The 27,093-nt window shown below is 37.7% G+C and overlaps 1 protein-coding gene across 3 annotated transcripts in view; it reads left to right on the top strand.

The window, feature by feature from the left end:
* Nucleotides 1–18,624, top strand: part of DNAJB4 (DnaJ heat shock protein family (Hsp40) member B4) — a 36,746-nt gene extending 18,122 nt beyond the window's left edge. For 2 of the 3 annotated variants that reach the window (XM_047794334.1, XM_047794335.1), the window contains exons 2-3: nucleotides 14,354–14,922; nucleotides 17,313–18,624. In XM_047794334.1, coding sequence (XP_047650290.1) covers nucleotides 14,488–14,922; nucleotides 17,313–17,546 — 669 coding nt within the window. In that variant the 5' untranslated portion in view covers nucleotides 14,354–14,487 and the 3' untranslated portion in view covers nucleotides 17,547–18,624. Of the gene's footprint in view, nucleotides 1–6,871; nucleotides 7,548–14,353; nucleotides 14,923–17,312 lie in introns of those variants that run through there. The other variant, XM_047794333.1, reaches the window with a different exon arrangement.
* Nucleotides 18,625–27,093: the final 8,469 nt, after the last annotated feature.

The raw sequence follows: 27,093 nt of genomic DNA, 5'->3' as shown, positions 1-27,093 counted from the left end.
AGTGTATGTTAATTTTGTAAGAAACCACCAAACTATCTCCCAAGGTAGAAGACATTCCTACCAGCAGTGAGAGTTCCTGCTGTTCTATACCAGCATTTCACATTGCCTTGGTTCTGGATATTGATCTTTCTAATAGGTGTATTGTGCTATCTTATTGCTTTAATTTGCATTTCCCTGATGGTGTACAACATGGAGCATCTTTTCATATGCTTTTTTGCCATCTATATATCTTTGGTGCGGTATCTGTTAAGGTCTTTGCCCCCCCCCCCCCCCCCCGCCTCTTTTTTGGCCTATTTTTAAACTGAGTTGTTTTCTTACAGTTGAGTTTTGAGTACTTTATGTATTTTGGAGAACAGTCCTTTACCAGACATATCTTTTGAAATATTTTCTCTCAGTCTTTGGCGTCTCTTTTCATTCTCTCGACAGTGTATTTCTCAGCAGAAATTGTAATTTTGTTTTGTTTTTCTTTTTTGGCTGCCTCCCGGCATATGTCATTCCTGGGCCAGAGATCAGATCCCAGCTGCAGTTGTGAACTGCATCGCAGCTCCACAATGCTGGATCCCCTAACACTGGATCCTTTAACCCTATGCCAGGTGGGGATCAAACCTGTGTCCTGGTGCTACAGAGATGCTGCTGATCCTGTTGCACCACAATGTGAACTCAAAAAAATTGTACATTTTTTTTGGTTTGTTTTTTAGGGCCAAACCTGCAGCATATGGAAGTTCCCAGGCTAGGGGTCAAATTGGAGCTGCAGCTGCCAGCCTACACCACAGCAAAATGGGATCCAAGTGATGACTATGACCTACACCACAGCTCATGGCAACACTGGACCCTTTTAACCCCCTGAGCAAAGACTGGGATCAAACCCGAATCCTCATGGATACTAGTCAAGGGTTTGTAACCTGCTGAGCTATAATGGGAACTCCAGAAAATCGTAAGTTTAATGAAGTCCGCCCTATCAATTTGTTCTTTCATGAATTGTACCTTTGGTATTACATTTAAAAATTATTGGAGTTCCCACTTTGGCGTAGTGGGCTAATAATCTGGCTTGTCTCTGTGGCATTGCCAGTTTGATCCCTGGCCCAGTGCAGTGGGTTAAGGATCCAAAATTGCTGAAGCTATGATGTAGGTCACGGATACGGTTTGGATTTGATCCCTGGCCTGGGAACTTCCATATGCCACAGGTGTGGCCAGAAATGAAAAAAAAAAAATATTGCCAAACCCAAGGTCATCTAGATTTTTTCCTATATTCTAGGAGTTTTATCACTTTGCCATCTGGTCTGCAATCCACTTTGAGTTAATTTTTATGAAGAGTGTAAATTCTGTATCTAGATTGATTTCTTTGCAAGTGGATGTTCAAACACTATTTGGAACAAATTTTTTTTTCTATTGCCTTTGTCCCTTTGTCAAAGATCAGTTGACTGTATTTATATGAGTCTATTTCTGGGCTCCCTATTCTGTTTCATTGATCTATTTGCCTTTTCTGATCTATTGTTCTTTTACCAATACCATACTATCGTGATTATTACATTTGAAATACAGTGTATTTGAATATAGTGAATGCTACCTATATTAAGTTTTAATGATTGTAAATTTTAACAGTCAAAATGATTAAGTAGCAAATATTAACTGGAATATTTGGGAAAAGCCATTTCTTTTTGGTTGGACAGTTTTGTGTGAGTGGATGTGTATGTTTGTAAATAAGGGAGTTTTGTTATACTTGGTGTGATAATCTTTTTTTTCTAGGAGAAAATTCTAGTTCATATGATGAGTTCTTTGGCATCATAATAGTAACTTAACACTTGCATAGACCTCACTATGTGCCAATCACATTTAAGTGCATCACACATTTATCTCATTTAATCCTCACAACAACCCTATGAGGTTGGTATTAATGTTAATCCCATTTGACAGGTGAGGAAACTGAGGCTGAGAGGTTAAGTCCCAAGCTACACAACTAGTAAGTGCTGCTGCCAGGATTCTAATACAGGCAGTCTGGCTGCAAATTCTGTGCTTTTAACCACCACACCATCCATATTCCCTGGTGCTAAATATACCTTAGCAAGTTTTATAACAACTATTCAATTATCACAAGCCCCGTTAACAAGGTATAAAAGAGCCTCCCTCTGCTTCTTCTTTGATAAGAAGTATCAGGGGATGGAAATAATAATTTACTAATATTAATACTAGATGAGAAATTTCAGGTCTAAATGTACCCGATTAAGAAATATTGGTGTTCCCGATGTGGCACAATGGATCAGTGGCATCTTGGTAGTGCTGGGACACAGGATTGATCCCTAGCCTGGCACAGAGGGTTAAGGATCCAGTGTTGCAGCTGCAGCTTAGGTGGCAACTGTGGCTCAGATGTGATCCCTGGCCCAGGAACTCCATATGCCTCTGGGCGGCCAAAAAATAAAAATTGACAGAAAAAATTTTCTGTAGGAACATTGGTAAACTTTAAGAAATCATTTGTCTGGAGTTCCCGTTGTGGTGCAGTGGATATCTGACGAGTATCCACGAGGATGCAGGTTTGATCCCTGGCCTTGTTCAGTAGGTCGGGGATCTGATGTTGCCATAAGCTGTGGTGTAGGCCAGCAGCTGTAGCTCTAGTTTGACCCCTAGCCTGGGAACTTCCATATGCCATGGGTGCGGCCCTAAAAAGAAAAAAAAAAAAAAAATCACTTGTCTTCAAATTATTTCAGTGAGGAGCTCCCATTGTAGCGCAGTGGAAGCCAATCCAACTATGAACCATGAGGTTGCGGGTTCATCCCTGGCCTCGCTCAGTGGGTTAAGGATCCGGTGTTGTTGTGAGCTGTGGTATAGGTCACAGACACGGCTCAGATCTGGCATTGCCGTGGCTGTGGTGTAGGCTGGTGGCTACAGCTCTAGTTAGACCCTTAGTCTGGGAACCTCCATATGCCACAGAAGTGGCCCTAAAAAGCAAAAAAAAAAAAAAAATTATTTCAGTGATTAGACTCTAGAAGCCATGCTGTCTTTTTCTGTACTAATTTATTATAAACTGAGAAATGTGAATTGAAGAAATAAAATATTCTTCAATCCTCTATTGTCTCTGAATAAAGCTACATGGAAGCTGAAGATGGTATTAGTTGAAATGATTAGTTATGTATTTTTAGGATTTTTTTTGTAGTTAAAATAATATCCTCAGCTCCTATTATCTAAACATTTAATATTTAAACTGATTATAAAATCAAAAAGGATTCATGCTTCTATAAAAATAATTTCTCTGTACTTATTATTGAAGTATAATATTCCAAATAAAGAAACTTTATTAAAGTTATCAAAAACAAATTGTAATGTCATTAGAATATTTACTTAATTCTGGCTTATGGCTCCCTAAAATAAAATGCCATACTTCCCTCAAATATATTATTCAGCACAAAAGCTTTGGTGCTGTTAACTTCGATGAAAGAAATAATAGAGTTTTATGATTTGGTTGAAACAAAATCATTTCTTTAAAGTGCATTGTAACTTGTCCTTCAGTTCGAGATGAACAACCTCTACTCCAGCATGAGAATGAGACCTTGTAGGAGTTCCTGTTGTGGCACAGGGGAAACCAATCCGACTAGTAATCATGAGGTTGCAGTTCGATCCCTGGCCTTGCTCAGTGGGTTAAGGATCTGGCATTGCTGTGAGCTGTGGTGTAGCTCGCAGATGTGGCTTGATTCGACCCCTAGCCTGGGAAGCTCCATTTACAACCCTAAAAAGCAAAAAGAAGACTCTGACTCTATGCAATTTTATTTTAATAAAGGGAAGAGAATTGTGTTTTCATGGAATAATCTCATCAATATTTGAGTAGTAAAGTAAAAATAAAAAAAACAAACATTAATTTCATATCTTTTTTGAAAATACAGCAGTGGTAAAGTTTAAGAAGAAAAAGTACATGTTCCTAACTCAAGTTAGTTCTTGTTCCCTTCAAAATTTCTGCCACACATGCACATACCTATAAATCAACTAAGCAGTGATTTACATGATTTCTAAACAGTGTTTTTATTTTTACTTTTAAAAACAGTATTCATTTACATCTCTTCTCTGCTCCATTTTCCCTACAGGTTGCCATTACTTTTCTCTTTCCACACACTATTTTGGTCATGATAATTATTTTATTATTTTTTTTCTTTTTTGGCTGCCCCATGGCAGATGGAGTTCCCACGCCAGGGATCAGATTCAAGCCGCAGTTGTGACCTATGCTGCAGCAGTGGCAACGCAGGATCTTTAACCCACTGCTTGGCTGGTGATTGAATCTGCATCCTGGGTCCCTTCAGAGAAGTCTCCTATCCCATTGTGCCACAGCAGGAGCTCCTGTCAAAATTGTTACAGGGGTGACAATTGCTCTTGCGGACACCCTTCCCCTCCCCGTAAACAAAAACAAAAACAAAACCCCGCATTCATCTCAAACAAACTTGGATGAAGAAAGTTCAATGTAAAGTGATTGTGTAATGGATTTTCAACTCCTATAAGTGGTAGAGGAGACAACTCAGTCTGAAAAAGTAAATATAGGAGTATAATGTCTCTCAAGTACTATGTAGTTTAATAATGATCACATTGATTCATTATCCTATTGTATCTAATTGCAATGAGTATGTTCGAATATGTAATTTTTCCCCTTGAATTATTTTCTAAGGACAAACTTCTAGGTATGATATTTACAGTGCTTCCAGTCATTTTTAATAACTTCCAAATGTTTGAATTATTTACACTGCTCATCTTACCAAAATCTAGCTAGATTGTTTTACTATTTAAAGACTTAAAATTATAACTGGTTCCTTATTAACTTCCAAGTTGAGGTGAATTCTTGTATTACAATTTTACTACTATAACTATTTTTTGTGATTATGATATTTGAAAAAATATGAAATCACCCTTCTGTGTGAAGAGCTAGATTTCTTTCCGATTGTTACTATGTAGTACATTTATCAGAATGTGAAAGAAAGATCTAGTCTTTGGGTTCTAACATGATTTAATATGTTGGAGTTTCTGTTGTGGCTCAGTGGGTTACAAACCTGACTAGTGTTGATGAGGATGAAGGTTCGATTTCTGGCCTTGGTCAGTGGGTTAAAGATCCAGCATTGCCGTGAGCTGCGGTGTAGGTCACAGACATGCCTCGGATCCCCCGTTGCTCTGGCGCAGGCTAGCAGCTGCAGCTCTGATTGGTCCCCTAGCCTGGGAACTTACAAAATCATTAAATGTCCACTCGTGACAATATTTCTACCTCTCTGAAAATGACTGAATCAGATAAGAATCTACTTTTTAAAAAATTCTCAACATTACCCACCAGAACAATTCAGACTTTTCATAGACAGTAATACCAGTGTTCTTCAATAATGAATATTTAAAGGAACTGTCTTGGAAATTAATTCCAGAATAGATTATCTTTATTATATTTTTACTCTACTCTCAATATTGATCCTTGCAATGGATTCCAACTTGCAATATGCTTTAAAAAAAAAAAGTAGGCATCTTATGGTGATTTTGGATATTAGCATTTTTCCGTAAGGTTTTTCAATTTGAAAGTTTATCTTTTGACATTGAGTATTCCTTGGTGGGACTAAAATTTTTGCTGAATAGCTGACAAACCTCTGTAACTTTTAAGTAGGCTGGATAGATATTATTTATTTTTATACCAAGGTGTTTTGAAAGTAGAGAGTTTTGAGAAAGAGCAAATCCTAGCTGTCAAAATGCACAAAAGTAAATATTATGAAAGAATTGCTGAATCACTAATGTAAAGCTGCTTGGTCTATAGAGTAGGTGTTCTCGTATCTTTAAAGATTAACCTGTGATCATTACCTTTCCACTATACTCTATATGTATATGTATGTTTACTTTTTCTGATAAATGTTCTTTTGTCTTTTAATTTTACAGAGAAGATATTTATGTATAATGCTCTGTGCAGTTCTTTTGACATCTTAGTACTTCATCTTTCCAATATCATATTAGAACTGGGAACATTTCTGAAAAGATAATGAAACCAAATAGGAGATAAAAGATGAGTTACAGACATTGAAAATATTTCTTATAAATGCCCAACATTTATATTTTAAAAAGCAGGCATCAAAAGAGTATATAAATGATTTATGACATAAACTTTGTTAATAAAAAAAACAAATACAAAACGACAAAAATCACCATGAATAGTTACAGAAAAAAGGGATTAGAAGGAAATATACTAACATTCGGCAGGGTTTACCTAAAACGGTATGATAGGAAAGTTTTCATTTTATTCTTTTTTCTTTTTGTGTTTTCCAAAATCTTAATGAGTAATTATATTTATAATAAGGGAAAATGTGTTTTTCAAGGAAAAATATTTCTCATATTACTGCCTCATAAATAGCATATCCAGATTTTAAACTGATCCAGTTAAGAGTTTTGACTGTCTGCAACCTGTCTTCTAGCTTTACTGAAGCAGCATAAAAATTCTTACGGTGACCCTAGGAATGGGGAGGGCAGATCTCATTCTGTTTTAGTTGAAGTAACTAAAATTAGGTATGAAGCTTTCACAAGCATTAGTTTGCCTGAACTATTAACTCTTGTATACTACAAAAAAACTAGTTAAGATCATCAGCTACAATCACATTTAAGTCCTTATTTAAAATTTTTGCTTTTTATGTTTATAATCTATAGCCTTTTACAATGTGAAATTTCTGACATTTTTGATTAGCAGACCCTAGGAAGTTTGAAAATGACACAAATTATTTGACAGTTTTAAACCATATTTTAGTATTGTCTGTCTTACATTTGAATAACTTGAAATTAAAATACCTAAAATAAGTTCAAGGTACTTCTATTGTATAGTAATTTTAACATTGTAATGTTAAGATACTTAACAGCTATAATGATTTTTTTGTTGCTTTGTCACCTAGAATGGAATAAATAAATGCTGAAATATTGGTGTCTTATTCCGCTGGGCTTCCTAAAAAGGAAATAAAAATGGTAGAGCCAGAAGGAAAATGAATAGTTAATCGTGGAGGAGGAGAAAACCTAGCCCAGTACTTTGACTAGAGGCAGCTGGGGAAGTGACGTCCTGTAGCATTTGCTGTTCTAGAAAGTACAGAGACACGTAGTGAAAATGGGAGGATCTAGAAGGAGGCCGTCTCCCGTGTAGTGTATATTTATCTGTAAGTGAGCTGTTGGGGAAGGAATTAAATACGGAGACGCTGCCTGCTTGCCGCTTTAAGACAGCGAAGCTGAATTGCTGATTTGCTTTAACTTTTAAAATACCCAGCTGGGTTTCTTTTTCTTAGAATCATTGTATTGCTGAGACTGGGGACGCTGTTTTCTGTCACAAAGGGAAATCTAAGTTCATTTCAAGGCATTCGAAATGGGGAAAGACTATTATTGCATTTTGGGAATTGAAAAAGGAGCTTCAGATGAAGATATTAAAAAGGCTTACCGAAAACAAGCCCTCAGATTTCATCCGGACAAGAACAAATCTCCTCAGGCGGAGGAAAAATTTAAAGAGGTCGCAGAAGCTTATGAAGTATTGAGTGATCCTAAAAAGAGAGAAATATATGATCAGTTTGGGGAGGAAGGTAAGTATTCACTGTACATCTTTCTGCCTCCGGCGCTCTTGATCTCTCTCTCTCAGCCTTCTGTTATTAAATTCTCTGACATATCAAAAGTAGAAAGACAAATAATGGATAAAAACAAGATTTCACCTCTAATTATATGAATGAATGTTACATAGCTATGAATGAAATGTGCTTGTTTGCCCTTTTTCAGATTTTGACATTTTGTGATATATATTGCCATTAGATTTATAATGTTAACATGGTTTATTTGAAAAGAAACCTTACATTCTCATACCCATTAAGAAATTGTGTCAAAAGTCTTATGCAACCTGTTTTGTTTTCTAATGAATATTCTGCCAGAACCAATAGAGATTCTTCCATCGTTTAGAATTTCAACATTGGCAGTTCAAATTCTGAATAGTTTATGTTTTATTCACGAAAACAAAAGAAGTTTTCTGCCTTTCTCATGGCAAAGCTAGTTTAGATTAAACAGGACAGAATCGTCTCTCTGAGAAGCAGAAGGCCCAGGCATTTAGCTGTAGTTGTTTTTGGCATTCTGCCTGGAGAGGAAAGAATTTTCCTGATGTCATAAAATACCAGAACAAGTTTTTAGCTTAATTGTAAACAGTAATTGTGTGCCAAGAAAATGAGATCTCAGAAATACAATTTTTGACCTAAAATGGCCACCTAGTTAGAACGATTATTGATTTACTTTTAGGTAACATTATTTCTTTTGAAATTTTACTATCTAAGTAGAGGAAAGCATGATAACTTCCTTTTCCTCTCTCTGCCACAATTTTTTTTTCTTGCATTGTGGGATCAGAACCTAATTGAATACAGTAAATGGGGAGTAATTTAAGATTATTCTTTTATCATTCTACATTTTAAATTGTTTGTCCATCATCTCCATATAAATGTTAGCTATTAAGTAAGCTATTTAAAATTGCTAATTAATAACAACCAAGGCATTTTAATTTCTCCATGTTCTCTTTTTGTATTCAGGACTAAGTCATGATGAATTTTTCTCCCCAAATGTTCTTTTTAAAATTATTGTAGTTGTGAAAACTTTGTGATTTTTGGCTTCCTTTATTGCATTTAATGTTAAATTTTCCTTGTTAGAAATGTATCCTAAAATACAGTGAAGGAGTGTCACTGCTTATTTTGATTTAGAAAATTAAATTTAAATAAGCAGAGTGATGTGTAGAGGATTTTTTTCCCCCTCGTTTTGTTTTTTCCTTTTGATCTGAGTTGCCGCAAGTTGCAGCTTCTGCTGCTGATTTTGGTGAGATGACCTGCAGTGTCAGGTTCTAACAAAGTAAATATTGAAAAAAATCAATAGTGGGCAGTTCAATCCTGCTTGTTCTTTATATCCGTACTACTCAAAATACTATGATTTGGTTCATTTCGAAAGCTAAGCCGGATTCTGAGATACTGTTAACCATAGAGTATTCTTTCCAGAGAAAAGTTATCTTGTAATTTTGTAAAGAAGCCTACAAGCATGGAGTAACACCCGTAAATTCCCATGAAAAATCAAATAGCCACTGATTTAATCCTTATGTCACTAATAGCTCAAATTTGCTTATAACCAAGCCATAAGATTCAGTGTTTACTAAGGATATTTGACTTCAGAATTTTCAATATGTACGAAATGATACATTTTTCTTGGCTTAACATTACCTCTTAATAGTGTTTTTCTTGAGTGATCCGTCTCCAGTTTGATTTTACTGAGCATCCTCAGTACGTGAATTTAAAAAAAACTAAAGCAAGGTCATCTGTGTACTCTGAAGCTTTTTTTGTTCTTGACTCAGATAATTGATATAAGCAAAATAGGTAATAGTGAAGGAAGAATCAGTTTTTTAAAGCATCGAAATATATTATTCAGAAATATTCTCTTGTTATAAGTTACTTTAAAATACAGTTACTTGAAAGTTTTTTTGACTATTTTCTAGAAATTATTCTTCCTTTACAGAAAAGCATTATATTTATTTAGCCTTCATTCAGAATATCTCATTAATTTCCTTTAGGTATACTGTTAAAATGTGGGAAAATATTTTTTTTCCCTTTGTCTGTCATTTATCTGTTTGTGCTAGCAGGCCTGCTTCTGTAGCCCTCTGTGTTTCTCTAGAAGTAATAAAACACTAATCTTAAGACTGTGGGGCTGTTACTAATTTACCTGAAATACTCGCCCCCTGCCCCTCAATTATTACATTCTCTTGCAAGGCCTGAGACAGTGGGAATAGGAAACCATGAACTGAGAAGTGTATGAGTTGAACATGCTAAATTTGTATTTTTAGGACCTAAGAGAACCAGTGATCCAGTGTGTTCATGTTTTGAAAATCTTTTTTTAAATTTAATAATTTAATTTTGTATTTATTTACATATGTATGTATTTATTTTTTTGCCTTTTAGGGCCGAACCCATGGCATATGGAGGTTCCCTGACTAGGGGTCAAACTGGAGCTACAACTTCCAGCCTATGCCACAGCCACAGCCACAGCCACAGCAACACAGGATCCGAGCTGCACCATCTGAGACCTACACCACAGCTCACTGCAACGCCAGGTCCTCAACCCACTGAGCAAGGCCAGGGATCGAGCCCACAACCTCATGGTTCCTAGTGGGATTCATTTCCGCTGTGCCACGACGGGAACTCCTTGAAAATCTTTAATAGCCACAATTTTAAATGCTGGGTTCTTTTAAAGTTGATAAAAATAGGGTGTTTTAAATTTATCATATGACCCAGCATTTCCACTCCTAGGAATCTATAAAAGAGAAATGAAAATACAGGTCCACTCAAAGATGTGTACCTGAGTGCTCATAGCAGTGTTATATGTCATGGCCCCAAAGGGAAAAAAATCCAGAAGTATCATCATTTACTGAATGGATAAACAAAAAGAAGTGTGGTGCATGCACACACACACACACACACACACACACACACAAATACTACTTAGCAATTAAAAGGACCGATTCAATACAACATGCTACAAAAATGAAATAACCTCGAAAACTGTGCTGAATAATTCAGAAGTAACTACATATTCTATGATTCCATTTATATGAAATGCATGGAAATGGCAAATTTATAGAGAAAGAAAGCAGACCAGTGGTTGCCTAGGGCTAAAGTTGGGAGCAGGGATTAACTACAAATAGAAACAAGAGAACTCTTTGGGTTGATGGAAATGTTTTATAACTGAATTGTGGTGACGGTTGCACAATTCTGCAACTTCACTGACACCACTGAAGTGCATGTTTACAATGGGTTAATTTTATAGTTTGTAATAAATAAAACTATTTTGAAAAGTAGAGTCATTTTCTCCATAGTTGAATCATTTGAAAACAAGATATAGAACTATAGAAATTTAAAATTGGATTTTGAAAAAAAAATAAATAAAATTTGATTTTGAACGAGTCTTTCCCCCAGTTTTAGGTTTAGTTCTGAATAGTTCCATGGATGTCAACAGAAGTTTATATTAAAAGACACACCAAAAAAAGGAGTTTTTTGTTTGTTTATGTCTTTTTAGGGCCTCACCCGCAGCATGTGGAAGTTCCCAGGCTAGGGGTCAAATCACAGCTGCAGCTGCCGACCTGCGCCACAGCCACAGCAACGCAGATCCTTAACCTACTGAGCAAAGCCAGGAATCAAACCCAGGTCCTCATGGATACTATTTGGGTTCATTAACGTAAAAAAAGAGTTTTAATAACACATCCTCACAGTATTCTATTCTTTTAACATTTCTCTTTCTCTATGCCTTTTTGTTGTTTATCACCTATGGTTTACTCAATAACTTAAATACTGAAAGGTAGTATTTATTTGATTAAATTTGTGTTTAACATATTAATCTTCATACCCGTTTGCTGCTTCTGTTTTTTATATAGTTATGCTGTAGGCCACCAGGGAAGTCCTGTTCTTTATATAGTTAATCAACTGGATGTCTGTATTTACTACGTATTTTTAAGAATAAGTAAATTGGATTTTTATGAATCAAAACTGTTTAAAAACAAAATCTCGGCGTTCCCGTCATGGCTCAGTGGAAATGAATCTGACCAGCATCCATGAGGATGCAGGTTCGATCCATGGCCTCGCTCAGTGGGTTAATGATCCATCATTGCCATGAACTGTGGTAGGTCACAAGGCAGCTTGGATCCTATGTTGCTGTGGCTCTGGTGTAGGCCGGCGGCTATAGCTCTGATTTGACCCCTAGCCTGGGAACTTCCATATGCCGTGAATGTGGCCCTAAAAAGACAAAAAAAAAAAAAAAATCTCATTATGCTAGTTAACACTAAGTATTGCTTATACGTCTGGATTTTTAGATTTCCTTAAAGGAATTTATTAAAGTTCTACAATTTTTTCTTTGAAATACTAATTCTTCTCCAGTGCTTCTTCTTTTGATAAACTTTTAGTCGACTGACTGGTGGAAGTCATTCTTATGGATGGTATCCTAGACACAATTGTTTTTGTATTGCAAATTGGTTTGTTGGTTGTTTTTAAAATAATAGCAGTCTTGCTCCAGCAAAGGTAAATATCGATTCTGGAGTTCATTTCTGGCTCACACGACGTGATGATGGTATCTAGAAAACATTTTGGATAGCAGAGGGAATCCAGCTAAATATTAAGATTTTCTGTGAACTGTCAAAACGTATGTAGAAAAGAGTTGACTTGTGTAGCTGATGGTAGGCTTGTTACAATTCAAGTGCTGGGCAATGCAAATTGATACTTGCATGACAATTCGTGTTATATTGGTGTGAATTTTGGTAGGATTTTCTCAATCATAGTAGCTACATAGTTGATTATTTAGTGTGAAAGCTCTTTTGGAGGCTATTTGTTAGCTTTTATAAATGTCACTTCAGACACCGGTGAATATTCTCAGGGACGCTGTAATCCTGATTGAGTTACTGTTTTTGGCAGAGGACGGAAGGGCTTTTAGGGAAAAGCCAAACCTATGATGTAATAACTTAAAATGCTGTTCTTTCTTTTCATGAATCCGTTATGGGTCCGAAACATTTAGATTTTTGTCTTGTAGTGGGTTAGATGGGGCAGGCTAATTTACTTTATTAACTCTTTGTTAAAGTATTTTACTCTATTTGAGGGATGAAGAATGAAGTGATTGAAATAATTAAAGCATTGGTTTAATCGCATTGATAATAACCTGTCATTTAAAAATATCTGTCACTAGCTTTTTTTTTTTTTAACATTTAGACTTAATCTATACAACCAAAATTTATAAAAAGACGTTTTGGTTGAGCTGCATGTTAAAAGTTCTTGTCCTCTTGTCATTCTGTTTCTACAAGGAATATCCCTGAATACTGTTTGGATGTATCATTTAATATACATATTTTGACAGTTTTCAAATTGTTAGGTTTCTCTTGGTTTCTTCAGATTTCTATTCATGGATGAAGGTAAAAGTTTAAACATCAGCTGAGACTGCTGGATGAATTAGAGTACATGAATACCTTTTAGTAGAAGAAGCCAAATAGAATAAGACTCATAAATCTCTCTGTGAAAGCATGTTGAGTGATTTCAGTACAATTTTTTTATTATTACATTTCGCATATATGTGTATGTGTGATTATACTTTATATTGCTTTTCCTTCTGCCTTTTCTCTTTCCTCACACTTAAGACATATTCTAAAGCTTCTTTTTGGACACTTTAAGAATCACTTCCTTCCCTTTATTCAATAAACATGAGTGCCTGTCATTTCAGCCCTGTATGTATGAGCAATGCAAAAATGAATAAAATATATTTCTTGCCCCCAGATTATTCACTTCTTGAACATATTAGATATCTTAGTTTAATTCTCTTGCATTTTTTTTTTCAGTTTTATAATTTTTAGATTCTGTTCCTTCTTGTTTCCTTGGTCAGGAATGTCCATAAAACTCATTCAGAAACTTTGCTGATACTGTAATGATATAAATCCTTGTCAGTACTGACCCCTTAAAAGATCACTGTACTATTGTTTTTTTGGGTCTTAGTAAAATCTTTGGTATGTAGTGGAAAATGCTGCTTCAAATATGTAACCTCTGATGAACTACATATTACCTAGTTGAGCCTTAGAAAACAGGGTTAAAGGGTCACTATCTTGGTGTCTAAAGCAGGTTGTCTGTAGTAGACAGAAATAACCAGTCCAAAGGCCTTACATGTCAAAAGGGTTTATAGCTCTTGAATGGTCTTCTCTTTACATGCTGTTGAAATTAATGCTATCACATAGTATGCCAAGATGAAACAATATCATCACCTAGGATAGAGAGAATGATTTTGGTGTCTAAATTCTTTCATGCGTTTGTCTGTGTTACAGTTTGTTCCCTTTCTGCCACAAATGACTTCTGTTTTAATTCTTAAATAGTGAAAGTGATCTGAACTAAATCTCTAGTTACTATGAAGATGGTATTTTATATTATTGAGCTTTATAACCAATTGCTCATTGATTATAATGGTACTTAAAGATTTAGGTTCCATATTTTGCATTGATTTCTGAAACCCTCTCCATTAGCATCTTTTAAAAATTTAAATTCATGTGCTTCAGATATGGGATAAGAGATTCCTGATTTTTATTTATTTTCTTATTTACCTGTGGGACAAAGATCCACGAGTAAATTATCATTAAAGATGGAGATTTGGAAGAAGAATTTGCATATTAAAATTTTAACTTAGGGTGGAATGATCAGAAGTCATGTAGCTGTTCTGTATTTGGTTATAAATACATTCCTAGGCAGTATTAATAAATAGCAACCTAAATTGGCCAAAGTTTATTAGTAATACCGTTTTTGAAAGTTTAACTCTCCAGAGTTGTAAGCATTTTTCTAATCATGCTCATCTCTTCACTTAGGGTTGAAAGGAGGAGCAGGAGGTACTGATGGACAAGGAGGTACCTTCCGGTACACCTTTCATGGTGATCCTCATGCCACATTTGCAGCATTTTTTGGAGGTTCCAACCCCTTTGAAATTTTCTTTGGAAGACGGATGGGTGGTGGTAGAGATTCTGAAGACATGGAAGTAGATGGGGATCCTTTTAGCGCCTTTGGATTCAACATGAATGGATATCCAAGAGACAGGAATTCTGTGGGGCCATCCCGCCTCAAACAAGATCCTCCAGTTATTCATGAACTTAGAGTATCACTGGAAGAAATATATAGTGGTTGTACCAAACGAATGAAGATTTCTCGAAAAAGGTTAAACCCTGATGGAAGAAGTTATAGAACTGAGGACAAAATTCTCACCATTGAGATTAAAAAAGGGTGGAAAGAAGGCACCAAAATTACTTTTCCAAGAGAAGGAGATGAAACACCAACTAGTATTCCAGCAGACATTGTTTTTATCATTAAAGATAAAGATCACCCAAAATTCAAAAGGGATGGATCAAATATAATTTATACTGCTAAAATTAGTTTACGGGAGGTAAGTTATAGGATGTTGAATTCTGAAACCAAATAGAATCATGTATCTGATCTTAGAGAATTTGTCTAAATAATAACTAACATCAGTGCTTACTACACATTATTTTTACAATTTCATAAGAACTCTCTGAGGTGGTACTACTATAATACCTCATTTATGAATAAGATTATATTCTCTAAAATTGGTTATTTATACTAACAATTTAAATCCAATTTTATGTGCTAACTGGATTATATACTTTGAGGCCTAGTGTGGGTTAACTCTGTTTTCACAGGTATGGTTTATAAGATCTGCTTTACATCTCATAACCTTGTTAGTCCATGTTTAAGATTTTTTTCAAAAAAAATTTTTTTTTTGCCTTTTTTCTAGGGCCACACCTGTGGCATATGGAGGTTCCCAGGCCAGGGGTCCAATCGGAGCTGCAGCTGCCAGCCTACACCAGAGCCACAGCAACGCCGGATCCAAGCCGTGTCTGTGACCTACACCACAGCTCTCATCAATGCCGGATCCCCAACCCACTGAGCAAGGCCAGGGATCGAACCTGCAACCTCATGGTTCCTAGTCGGATTCATTAACCACTGTGCCATGACAGGAACTCCTGATTTTTTTCAAAATTGTTAATTTGGGGTAATACTTATACAGCAAAAAAGTATTAAAAGACAAAATAATTTATAAGGGTATTGTTTTAATACGTGAGTTCGTATTTGTTCTATTTGCAGCAGTTTCTCAAGTTGGATTGTAATCTTGCAGATATGCCTTGTCAGTTCTATGCTTAAAATTCTTAAATGACTCCACATGCCATCTTTAGTTCATTAATTGATTGATTGACTGATTGATCTTTTTGTCTTCTTAGGTCCACACCCACAGCATATGGATGTTCCCAGGTTAGGGGTCTAGTCGGAGTTGTAGCCACTGGCCTACACCAGAGCCACAGCAACAAGGATCCAAGCCACATCTGTGACCTACACCATAGCTCACGTCAACGCCCAGATCATTTATCCACTGAGCAGGCCAGGGATCAAACCCATGTCCTCGTGGATGCTAGTTGGGTTCGCTAACCGCTGAGCCAGGATGGGAACTCCAAAACTCCCAAAGTTTGATTTTAATCTGATTTCTACCCAGAAATGTATGTGCATTTCCCTAAGTTTGATGTATTATTATTATTTTGTATACTTCTGTCTGTGAGCTGTACTCTGTGGAACACTGCTGTTCCTTTTTAACCTCATACCTGCCACTGGTTTAATACTTACCTCAACCATGCTGTATTCCCAGAAGCTAAGGGGGTGAGTTGGGTGCGCTTTCTCTCACGAAAGACTTCTGCGTCTACCTCTGTGACAACTTGGTATTATAATTACTAATTTGCTTCTGAATTCTTTGTGCATTCCTTGAGGTGGGGTCTGTGTTCATGGTCCCCGTATGCTCAGCATCTGGCAGGAATGTAGGGCATATAGTAGGCACTCAGCAAATATTTGTCAACCAAAACAATAAACACATGTCATATCTTGGGGAGTTCCCATTTTGGCTCAGCAGGTTACGAACCTGACTAGTATCCGTGAGGATGCATGTTCACTCCCTGGCCTCACTCAATGGGTTTAAGCATCTGGTGTTGCGGGGAGCTGCTGTGTAGGTCACAGATGTGCTCAGATCCCAAGTTGCTGTGGCTGTGGCCTAGGCCAGCAGCTGCAGCTCCCATTCCATTCCTGCCACTGGTGCTGCCCTGAAAAAAAAAAAAGAAAAAAAAAATTCTTGTCCTTATACTTTCTCTCCAGAGAAATATGTAGTTTCTAGTAGCTTATTGTTTCCCTCTGGAATTTCTCCCTTTTGTTTTCTCCCATTCCAGCCCTGCATCTTCAGTGTTGTAAGAACAGCCTCAAACAATCCATTTCAGTTCAGGTCAATGTGGAAGGCAATCTTTCCTTCTCTTTCCCTTCTCCTTTCCTTCTTTGTAAAATGTCTGATTATTTGTGTCCTGAAGAGACTTTCTTTTTTTCTTTATTTTCTTTTTGGTTTTGTTTTTGTTTTTGTTTTTTGTCTTTTTGTTTTTTAGAGCCACACCCATGGCACATATGGAGGTTCCCAAGGCACAGCAATTCAGGATCTGAGCCATGTCTGCGACTTACTCCATAGCTCATGGCAACATTGGATCCTTAACCCACTGAGCGAGCCCAGGGATCAAACCTCCATCCTCATGGATGCCAGTCGGGTTCACTAACCACTGACCCATGACGGGAACTCCTGAAGAGACTTTCTAATGGGGAAAAAGTCATAATTATTGGTATTCTTTTGGAGGTTAAAAATTTATCTTAGTGGTAGCATTCTTTACACGTGGTAATAATGTTGTTTAGATGTTTATGTTTTCAAGTTTGTTAATTTTATTTGGTCTATTTTAGGCATTGTGTGGCTGCTCAATTAATGTTCCAACAATGGATGGAAGAACCATACCCATGTCAATAAATGATATTGTGAAACCTGGAATGAGGCGAAGAATTATCGGATATGGGCTACCATTTCCAAAAAATCCTGACCAACGTGGTGACCTTCTAATAGAATTTGAGGTGTCCTTCCCAGATACTATATCCTCATCATCCAAAGAAGTACTTAGGAAACATCTTCCTGCCTCCTAGAATGAAAAACTTTGTTACCCATATTTTGATAAGGCACTGAAAATATAAAAGGACTGGCCGTTTACTGATGTAGATGTGAATTCTGTATAAAGACATGTAAATTATTTTGAGGGTTCATTAAATTGCATGAATAGAGACGGGTCCTATAAATAGGCAAAAGGGATTTTTACAGTTAAGAGATGACGAAAAAACCATGCACTGTATTTTGTTTCATTTTTCCCAAATCAGAAATTTTTAGTATTTTGCTTACATGTAAAGTTTGTTTTTGTGGAGTTCATAGCTATCTTTCTAATAAAGTACTAGGCTATCCAAGTACTGTATTTCCTACAGCTTTACAGTATCAGTATGATAGGTTCTCATTTACAGTAGAAATTTAAATTCTTAACTAAACTATACATGTGATAGGTATTTCTAGAAAATAAAAAGCCAAGTAACTTGGAAATCTGGTTAACTATATTAAAATCACCATATGAAATGCTGCTATAGGGCTGGTACCCATAAAAGATTATCCAAATACATATATTTCACCATTTTGATTTTTAAGTATGCTGTGGCATTTCTTCATTAACATAGTTGTAATGTTCCTAGGGCAGACCTTTTCTTCATAAAAAGGAAATTAATGGTAATTTATCTCCTGTGGAAATCCCAGTTGCCTGAATTACTGATGTTTTAGAAATAGGTTGTTTTTAAAATGCCATATATGATTTTATGCAAGTTGACTATATATCTTGGACTTAATAATAAATTATAGGTACATTTTATTGTCCACTAGTTAATCTGTTTGATAATAAATGCGTTTTTAGAGGAAATATTGTTACTTGGAATTAATTTTCCAGTTACACAGTCTTCTATAACTTACTCATAATATGCTATATATGTACCATATGCAATTTCCCTAAAAAGAATGAACTACCACTACGGTGTTAAACCAAAATATGGGGAAAATAAACACTAACTGCTGCTTATGAATGATGTTGCTACTACTTGTTATGCATATAAATATTTTACTTTTTCATATGTATAGATTGCATTTCTTAGGTGTTTTAATTTTTTAAATATATTTACGTTTAAAAAATTATTTTGTTTTGTTTTCTGTTTTATAGCCATAATGAGAATGTTTGTTTTGAAACAGAGTTTTTGGTTCAAAAGTAATTTTCAGGATGGCTGGCATATATACAAGGTATATTGGACCCTATCACCTTTCAGCAGAATATGAAGTCTTCTTTAGAAACTCCATACATAGGTTTTAATCACCAGATACTTTACAGCTTTATTGAGATGTAATTCATATGCTAAAAAGTTAACCCTTTTAAAGTGTTACAATCCAGTGATCTTAGTCTAGTCACAGGGTTGTGCACCTACTTTCTGATTTTCATCACCCCAGAAAGAAAACCCATAACCATTAGCACTCACTTCTCGTTCCTCCAGCCCCTGGCAAACACTCGTCTACTTTCTGTCCCTATGGATTTGTCTGTTCTGGACATTTCCTATAAGTGAGATCAAACAATATTTATTTTTCTTTTCTTCTTTTTTTTTTTGACTTCTTTCACTGAGCATGATGTTCTCAAGGTACATCCATATTGCATCATGAATCAGTACTTTGTTCCTTTTTCTTATGACTGAATAATATTCCAGTGAATGGGTATACCACATTTTGTTTATCCATTCATTAGTTGATGGGCACTGAAATTATTTACACTTTGGGGCTATTATGAAAATATCACTATGAACATTTTTGTATAAGTTTTTGTGTACACAATTTTTCAATTCTCTTGGATATATACTTAAGAATAAAATTGTGGAGGTTAACCATATACTTTAGATGCACATGGAAAATGCTTGAAAATTCCAGAGAATTCAGCTAATCATATGTATTATTTCACCTAGTTCATAAATGATTCCTTTATAACTTTTTATCTGTGGATGAGAGTTAAAACTCGTTAGGTAAGTATACCCATCATGGAAATTTTCTCACAAGTCTAAACAGATAAGAGCTGAAAAGCAGCAGTCAGAGTGGTAGGTGTGGTTTCTATTTTAAACCCACTGTCATTTACTGTAATTTTCTTGATTAAGCATTCTCTCCCAAGTTAAATGATTTATAGATTAGATAGATAATTTGGGACTAAAAGTATTTTTGAAAGTACAGAATCATTCTAGTAGTAAAAAAAATTAATTTGCATTGCTGTGTAAAAACAGTTGACCTTTCATGTCTTAAAGGGTACTGATAATGCCTTAGTATGTAAAGTGCCCACTTTTTTTTTTCATTGAATGTTGAATCAATGTAAAAGTAGAGTTTTAAGTTTTTTCTTATTTAAGTTATGAAGGTACATTTGATATAAACATGTTCTCTTTAAATTCAACCAGTGGAGTTCCCGTCATGGCTCAGTGGTAATGAATCCACCTAGTATCCATGAGGACAAGGATTCCATCCCTGGCCTCACTCAGTGGGTTAAGGATCTGGCGTTGCTGTGAGCTGTGGCTGTGGACCTCGGATGTGGCTCGGATCCCATGTGGCTGTGGTGTAGGCCGGCAGCCATAGCTCCGATTCAACCCCCAGCCTGGGAACTTCCATGCTGTGGGTGTGGCCCTAAAAAGCAAAAAATTAAAAAAAAATTAAAAAAAAAATAAATTCAACCAGGTTCTTGGATACCTGAAATGGTTTTGAAGCATTGCGGAACTCAGTAAGCTAATTGATAAACATGCTTATCTTTCCTACAACTAAAAATATGACTGGTATATTATCTCTGTAGCTGTTAGAATTTTGGTTTATGTGACTGTAGTTTTTAAACCACTCTTATAAAGAGGAAACTTGAGATTTGGGAAAACAGAGTAAAGTGAATGACAGGAAAATGAGAAGTTGTGGGTACAACCTTAAACAAAAATAAAAGCAGAAGAATTCCACTCCTGTTTCTGCTAAAGGGATGGTGCTGAAATGAAGACAAAAAGTCTGGACCAGAAGTACTAGTGTGACACTGAATTGTAATAGAGAGTTCTGCATTAGAGAAGAGCTTGGGAAAACTTTAGTTATGTTTCTCTAACAGATTAAAAGTTGCAAATTATATATTTTAATTTCAAATACATATTTTGCATTTATGGGACTGGGAATGAAGGGGTTCAAGAGATGAGAATCACAAGATCCGAAAAATATGAAACATTTGGAATGAGGTTAGGCTCTTTTTCTTAATTGCCTTCTTCATATGCCTATTACGCCTAACAAAGTAAAAACAAATTTGTAAGCATCTTATTGAAGGTGTGAGAATAAGTGATCCTGAAAAGTGTTCTAGTAAGCAAGGAATGGTAAACTATATAATATTTATTACTAATTAAAAATACAAACCATCATTCTTTTTATGTAATACAACCTTCAATTTAGGGAGCATAAAAGCCGACGTCTGGCCGCGGATCAGCCTGCGTGGCCATCTCCCCTGCTCCCGGGCCGCCTGCCGCAGCGCACCCAGACATGTGCAGCTCCTAAACCCTGGCTGGAGCCCACCCGCTTCATTCCCCTGCGCCGCATCCCCTCCGCAGGTCCACCATCCCCATCTCCGGGCCCACCTACCTCCGCGCCTCCTTGTCCTTCGGGTTGCGTCCCACCCCCAGAAACACCGCACTGACCCCGCCCACCTCCGGCGACCCCCATCGCCAGGACCTCTCTAATCCAAATCCCGGGCTCTTACTGCCATTTGGCGCCTGGGGGCATCTCTTCTTCAACCACCCCACCCCGCGCCCTGGCGGGCAGCTCCCAGGCCCGCGCTCCCACTGGTCTCAGCCTCCGGCCGGCGTATCCACCAACCACAAGGAAGGGCAGGGCACCTCGGCCTCATCAGAGGACCTGCCCGCTGGGGCGAGGGTACCAACCCTGGCCTCCCCACATCGCAGCTCCTAGAAAAGCATTCATCTAAAAAGCGATTGAGTAAGATGACAATTTGGTTGGAAACTCATATTCCCCAGGGCTGGGTTTCCGAGAGTATTTCTGTGTGCCATCTTCAGTTGGGGGGCGGGGGTCTTTGATTATTTCTGTCCGTGTCTTCAGAAAATAAGGGGTCTTTGATTATTTCTGTGCGTGTCTTCAGAAACTTTCTTCGAGTGGAGTTGCTTCTGAAACAATTTCTTTCAATAAGATGTTCTGTTCTGTGGTGCATATGGGGGAGGGGGGGGAGTTTGAAACCATCCAGAGATTCCTGTTTGAGGGATTGAGGACACAAATTCAGTTACAAACCACAGGGTGGTCGGTGGGGTGATGCACACATTCCGGGATCAGCCTCTGTCCCTGTACCTGTATTGGGAAGGGTGTGTGTATGATTCCTGATGGCTAACATGGATTTTCTGACTTTGCTGCAACGACCTTGCTTTGCTTTTGGCGAGGATAGGGCAGAGCTGGAGGGAGAAAATATACACTACGAAAGGAAGCCCAGCATTTTAAAGTTTGGAGATCTTTTCTCCTCCAGTTTAATAAAGCCTTAAATCTGCCCCCCCAACCCCGCTCCCCTCCCTCCCAAAAGCTAACTTCTTAGGGTTGTGCCTAAAACTTTTTTTTTTTCCATAACAATTTAAATTCCCTAATTGTCTTCCTACCGAATGCTTTCAGAAACATAACCCTCTCAACTGGGGGAATTATATTTTACTGTGGCTTTTTATAAATTGCACTTCCTTACTTATTAAAGCAACTTTGAAAATTGGCACAGCCCACCTCAGAGTAGCCTATTCAGTATACAATAGACGTAAACATTTTATGCTTTTTTCCCAAAAAATATTTGATTCGTAAATCTTGAAGGAAATTTCTCGGAACTTAAAACTGGGACTCCTAGAAATAAAAATTTTTAAAACAACAAAAACATTAAAATAAAAAGAAATACCAAACAAAAACAAAAGTAAAAACCCAGGGAAAAATAAACTCCAAAAAAGACCAAAAAATATTGAAATACTTAACGGATAATGGGGCCTTAGTTTTATTTAATTAGTTGCTGGGTTATGTAGGTTTATTCTTATTATGTTTTAAGAAGGTATACATGATGACCAAGGATTTGGTCAAAGGATTTATTCTAGGAGTGTGAGACTAGTTTGGTATTTGTAATATTTCTAATACAGTATTGTTCCCCATTTCTATTTGTTATAGTCAATACACTCTATACATGTTGTTTTATACAGTTTTCTAAATCGGTCAAAAGAAAGAATGGAGAGGAAATATGCATTTGCATTGTCTTTTATAATTACACAATTGCCTTTACCAGTGCTCTCTGTTCATGTGGCTTAAGGGTACTGTCTGGGGCCACTTGCTTTCAGCCTGAGGATCTGCTGGTACTTCTTAAAATGTGGGTCTGCTGTCAGCAGATTCTCTCAGTTTTTGTTTATCTGGGAATGTCTTTATTTTGCTTTCATTTATGAAAGATAACTTTGCTGGACACAGGATTTTAGTTGACAGATTTTTTTTCCTATAAATTATAGGTAAGCTGATTTTATTGCGGTTCCTTGGTAAATGATGAGTAATTTATTTCTTGCTGCATTCAAGATTTTTCTCCTTTTTGTTGGCTATGAGCATTTTTACTCTGATGTCTATGCATCTCTGTGCATATCCTCTGTGGAATTTGTTGACTTTGGGGATATATAGACTAATATTTTCAATGAATTTGGTAAGTTTCCAGCCATTATTTATTTAAATATTTCTTTTTCATTCTCTTTGCTTTCTCTCCTCTCCTTTTGGTACTTTAGTTTTGCATATATTGGTGCATTTAAAGGTGTTCCATATTTCTCTGAGGTTCTGTTTATTTTCCTTCATTCTTTCTTCTCTCTATTCTTTGGATTGCATAATCTTTAGCAACCTATCTTCAAGTTTGCTAATTTTTTCCCCTACCAGTTTAAATTTACCGATTTGATTATTTATTGTTATTTTAGCTCTAGAATTTCCATTTGGTTCTTTTTCATAATTTATTGACATTCTCTATTTGATGAGATACTGTCATTTAATCTTTTTAAATGAATCATGGTTTCCTTTTGTTCTTTGAGCATATTTATAATGGCTGCTACTGAAACCGTACACCTCAGACTGAGCCTTGAACCCATGGACTGGGAGTCTAACCCAGCCAAGACTCAGATTGGGACTCGAACCCATGGGCCAGGACTCATAGCCAGCCAAAACCCAGATTGGGACCTAAACCCATGTGCTGTGACTCTAACCCAAGACTTAGACTGGGACTCAAACCCACTGTTTTGTTTATTTATTTATTTATTTTTGTCTTTTTGCCTTTTTTAGGGCTGCTCCCACAGCATATGGAGGTTCCCAGGCTAGGGGTCTAATCGGAGCTGTAGCCTCTAACCTACACCAGAGACACAGCAATTCAGAATCCGAGCTGTGTCTGTGACCTACACCACAGCTCATTAACCAACTGAACAAGGCCAGGGATCGAACCCGCAACCTCATGGTTCCTAGTGGGATTCGTTAACCACTGCGCTATGATGGGAACTCCCCGCCCCCACACTGCTTTTTTTTTTTTTTTTAATTAAAATCATATAGCTGGTTCTAGGACTTACCAAACTTTAGGGTTTTTTTTTTTTGTCTTTTTGGGGCCTCACTTGAGGCATATGGAAGTTCCCAGGCTAGGGGCAAATTGGAGCTGCAACTGCCAGCCTACACCATAGCCACAGCAACGTAGGATCCTTAACCCACTGAACAAGGCCAGGGATTGAACCCACATCCTCATGGATGCTAGTAGATTCTTAACCTGCTGAGCCACAATGGGAACTCCTGAAATTTAGATTCTTTATGTCTCAGCACAAAAGGAATTCAGTGAGCGGCAAAGTGATAGGTAAGAAGCAGACTTATTGAGAGATGTTCAAAGTGTGGGCCATCTCAAAAGGCAGAAGAGCAGTCCTGGGAGAAACTCACTCCGCAATGTGGGCCATCTCAGGAGGCAAGAGGTGAGAGGGTGAGTGGCCCTGAAACATGGGTTGGCAAGCTTTTAGGAGCTGGGCAATTTCAAACGCTGATGAGTGGAAGGATTATTCCAGCTATTTCTGGGAAGGGGGCATTTCCAGGAATTGGGCCACCACCCACTTTTTGGCCTTTTATGGTTGGCTTGGAACTGTCATGGCACCTGCTAATGTCTTAACATGAGGGTTTAATGAAGCTCAAGGTCCATTGGAGGTCAGATCATCCACCATCTTGGACCTAGTTGGTTCTAACCAGTTTTTGTTGTATCCTCAAGGACTAAGGTTGTGCCCTGCCACCTTCCCTCCTGTCTCACTTTGAAATTTTTGTCTGTTAAATCCAACATCTGAGAGTTCCTGTCGTGACTCAGCAGAAACAAATCTGACTAGCATCCATGAGGATGCAGGTTTGATCCCTCTCCTCGCTCAGTGGGTTAAGGATCCGGCATGGTCATGAGCTGTGGTGTAGGTCACAGACATGGCTCGGATCCGATGTTGCTGTGGCTGTGGCTGTGGTGTAGGCCAGTGGCTACAGCTCTGATTTGATCCCTAGTCTGGGAACCTCCATATGCCTTGGGTGTGGCCCTGAAAAGACCAAAAAAAAAAAAAAAATCCAACATATGGTTGCCTCACACATGTAATTCTTTCGCCTTCTTACTTTCTGGTATATGGGTAATACTCTGTTTCTTTGTATGCCCTGTTTATTTTTTGATATTAAGCATTGTCAGTACTATAGCAACTCTAGGTACTGGTGCCCATCTTCCTTTAGGACTTGTTATTTACTTGTTGAGTGACTGGCTGAATAATTTAGTGAAGTTTACTTTCTCCCTGTGATGGAATGTTGTGATGGAAAACCTCTGATGTGGCTGTTCAGAGGATTCAGCTTGGAGTCTGCTCCATCACCCTGAGATGACAGTGGTTTTGGTAAAGCTCTCATTGTCTTTTACCCTGACCACACCCTGCTGCTAAGCTAGTAATTGCTGACTCTCTATTGTTTTCAGCCATGTCCTCTGGCCATAGCTTGCTCCAAAAACTGACCAAATCAAATTCCTTTGAAAGAATAATTCTGTCTTTTTTTTTTTTTTTAATTGGAGTGCCGCACCCATGGCATATGGAGGTTCCCACACTAGGGGTTGAATCAGAGCTGCAGCTGCTGGCCTACACCACAGCCACAGCCACACAGGATCCAAGCCACACCTGTGACCTGCACCACAACTCAGAGCAACACCAGATCCTTAACCCAGTGAGTGAGGCCAGGGATCGATCTTGCCTCCTCATGGATACTAGTTGGATTTGTTTCCACTGAGCCACAGTGGGAACTCCCTGAAAGAATAATTCTGAAGTTTTGTTTGTGATTCCTTCTGACCCCAGGAGGGCACCTCCCACTTGACTCTTTGCTCTCTCAAGCTGACTACTGCTGGCAGGGAGGAGCAATATTGCTTTTCATTCTGACTGAACCCCAAATTAGCAGTGCTGGTGGGCTGGGGGGCCATTTGAGAGTGACCCCCGGTCTTCTTAGCTTGTCTCTCCCAGCGTGGAAACCCTGCCCCATGAACCAGGATGAGGGTACTGAGGGCTCCCATATTCTTAGCTGCGCTGCTCCCAATGTAGATCCTCCCTCCCAAGGTGGGGATAGAAGAAGGGATCCCCCAACTGTCCCTCCGGCTCACCCGGAACTCAGCCTCAGCAACAGGTGAGGGGGCAGGATGGGAAATACCGATGTCCTGCCTTTCCAGGAGGATACCCCAGTGACTGGGTTACTCTTGGCGGTGGTAGTTTGGAGTGGAGTTTCCATCTCACTGAGGTGGAAGGGGGTGGGATAACATGAGTCTTAGGTCAAATACCACAGATTCTCACTATTCTTACCAAATTTTAGTACTTTTCTTGAATAAATGTTTCTTCATTTGCTGCATGCCATTAAAACAGTTTCTAGGAGTTCCCGCCGTGGCACAAGCATGTTAAGGATCAGGTGTTGTCTCTGTGTCAGTGAGAGTTTGATCCCCGGCCCGGGAACGTCCATGTGCCACACGTACAGCAAAACAACTACAACAAAGCCAGTTTCTAGAGACATTAAATTGTTGTTCTAAAAAATAATTTTTCTCTATTTTTTGGGGGGTGGGGTGGGGTCTGTGGAGCCTCTTGTGGTGTCTCATACCAGAGCCTCATAAGGTTTAAATTCTAACAGATTAAGAAAAGCTTTTCCAGGAGTTCCCAGTGTGGCTCAGCAGGTTAAGAACCCAACTAGTGTCATGAGGATGCCAGTTGGATACCTGGCCTTGCTCAGTGGGTTAAGGATCCAGTGTTGCCACAAGTTGTGGCATAGTTTGCAGATGTGGCTCAGATCTGGCAGTGCTGTGGTTTTGGTGTAGGCCAGAAGCTGCTGCCTGGGAACTTCCATGTGCCACAAGTGTGGACCTAAAAAAAAAAAACCTTGAAAAGGTGATAGGTAAGTTGTTTGTAATATGTTTTAGTTGTTCATATTCCACCATTATTAAAATACCCAAACTAGTCATGTTTCTTTACAGATTTCTTTGGAGAAAAAAAATGGATACGCCTTTATTCTTTTTTCATAAGCAATGTTTTTGTTCACTTTTGAAGTATAAACTGAAATAAAGTACATAAT

The sequence above is a fragment of the Phacochoerus africanus genome, chromosome 8 (assembly GCF_016906955.1).
Source record: "Phacochoerus africanus isolate WHEZ1 chromosome 8, ROS_Pafr_v1, whole genome shotgun sequence".
NCBI lineage: Eukaryota > Metazoa > Chordata > Mammalia > Artiodactyla > Suidae > Phacochoerus > Phacochoerus africanus.
The sequence above is the reverse complement of the archived record's forward strand: the minus strand, read 5'-3'. Positions and strand labels throughout refer to the sequence as shown.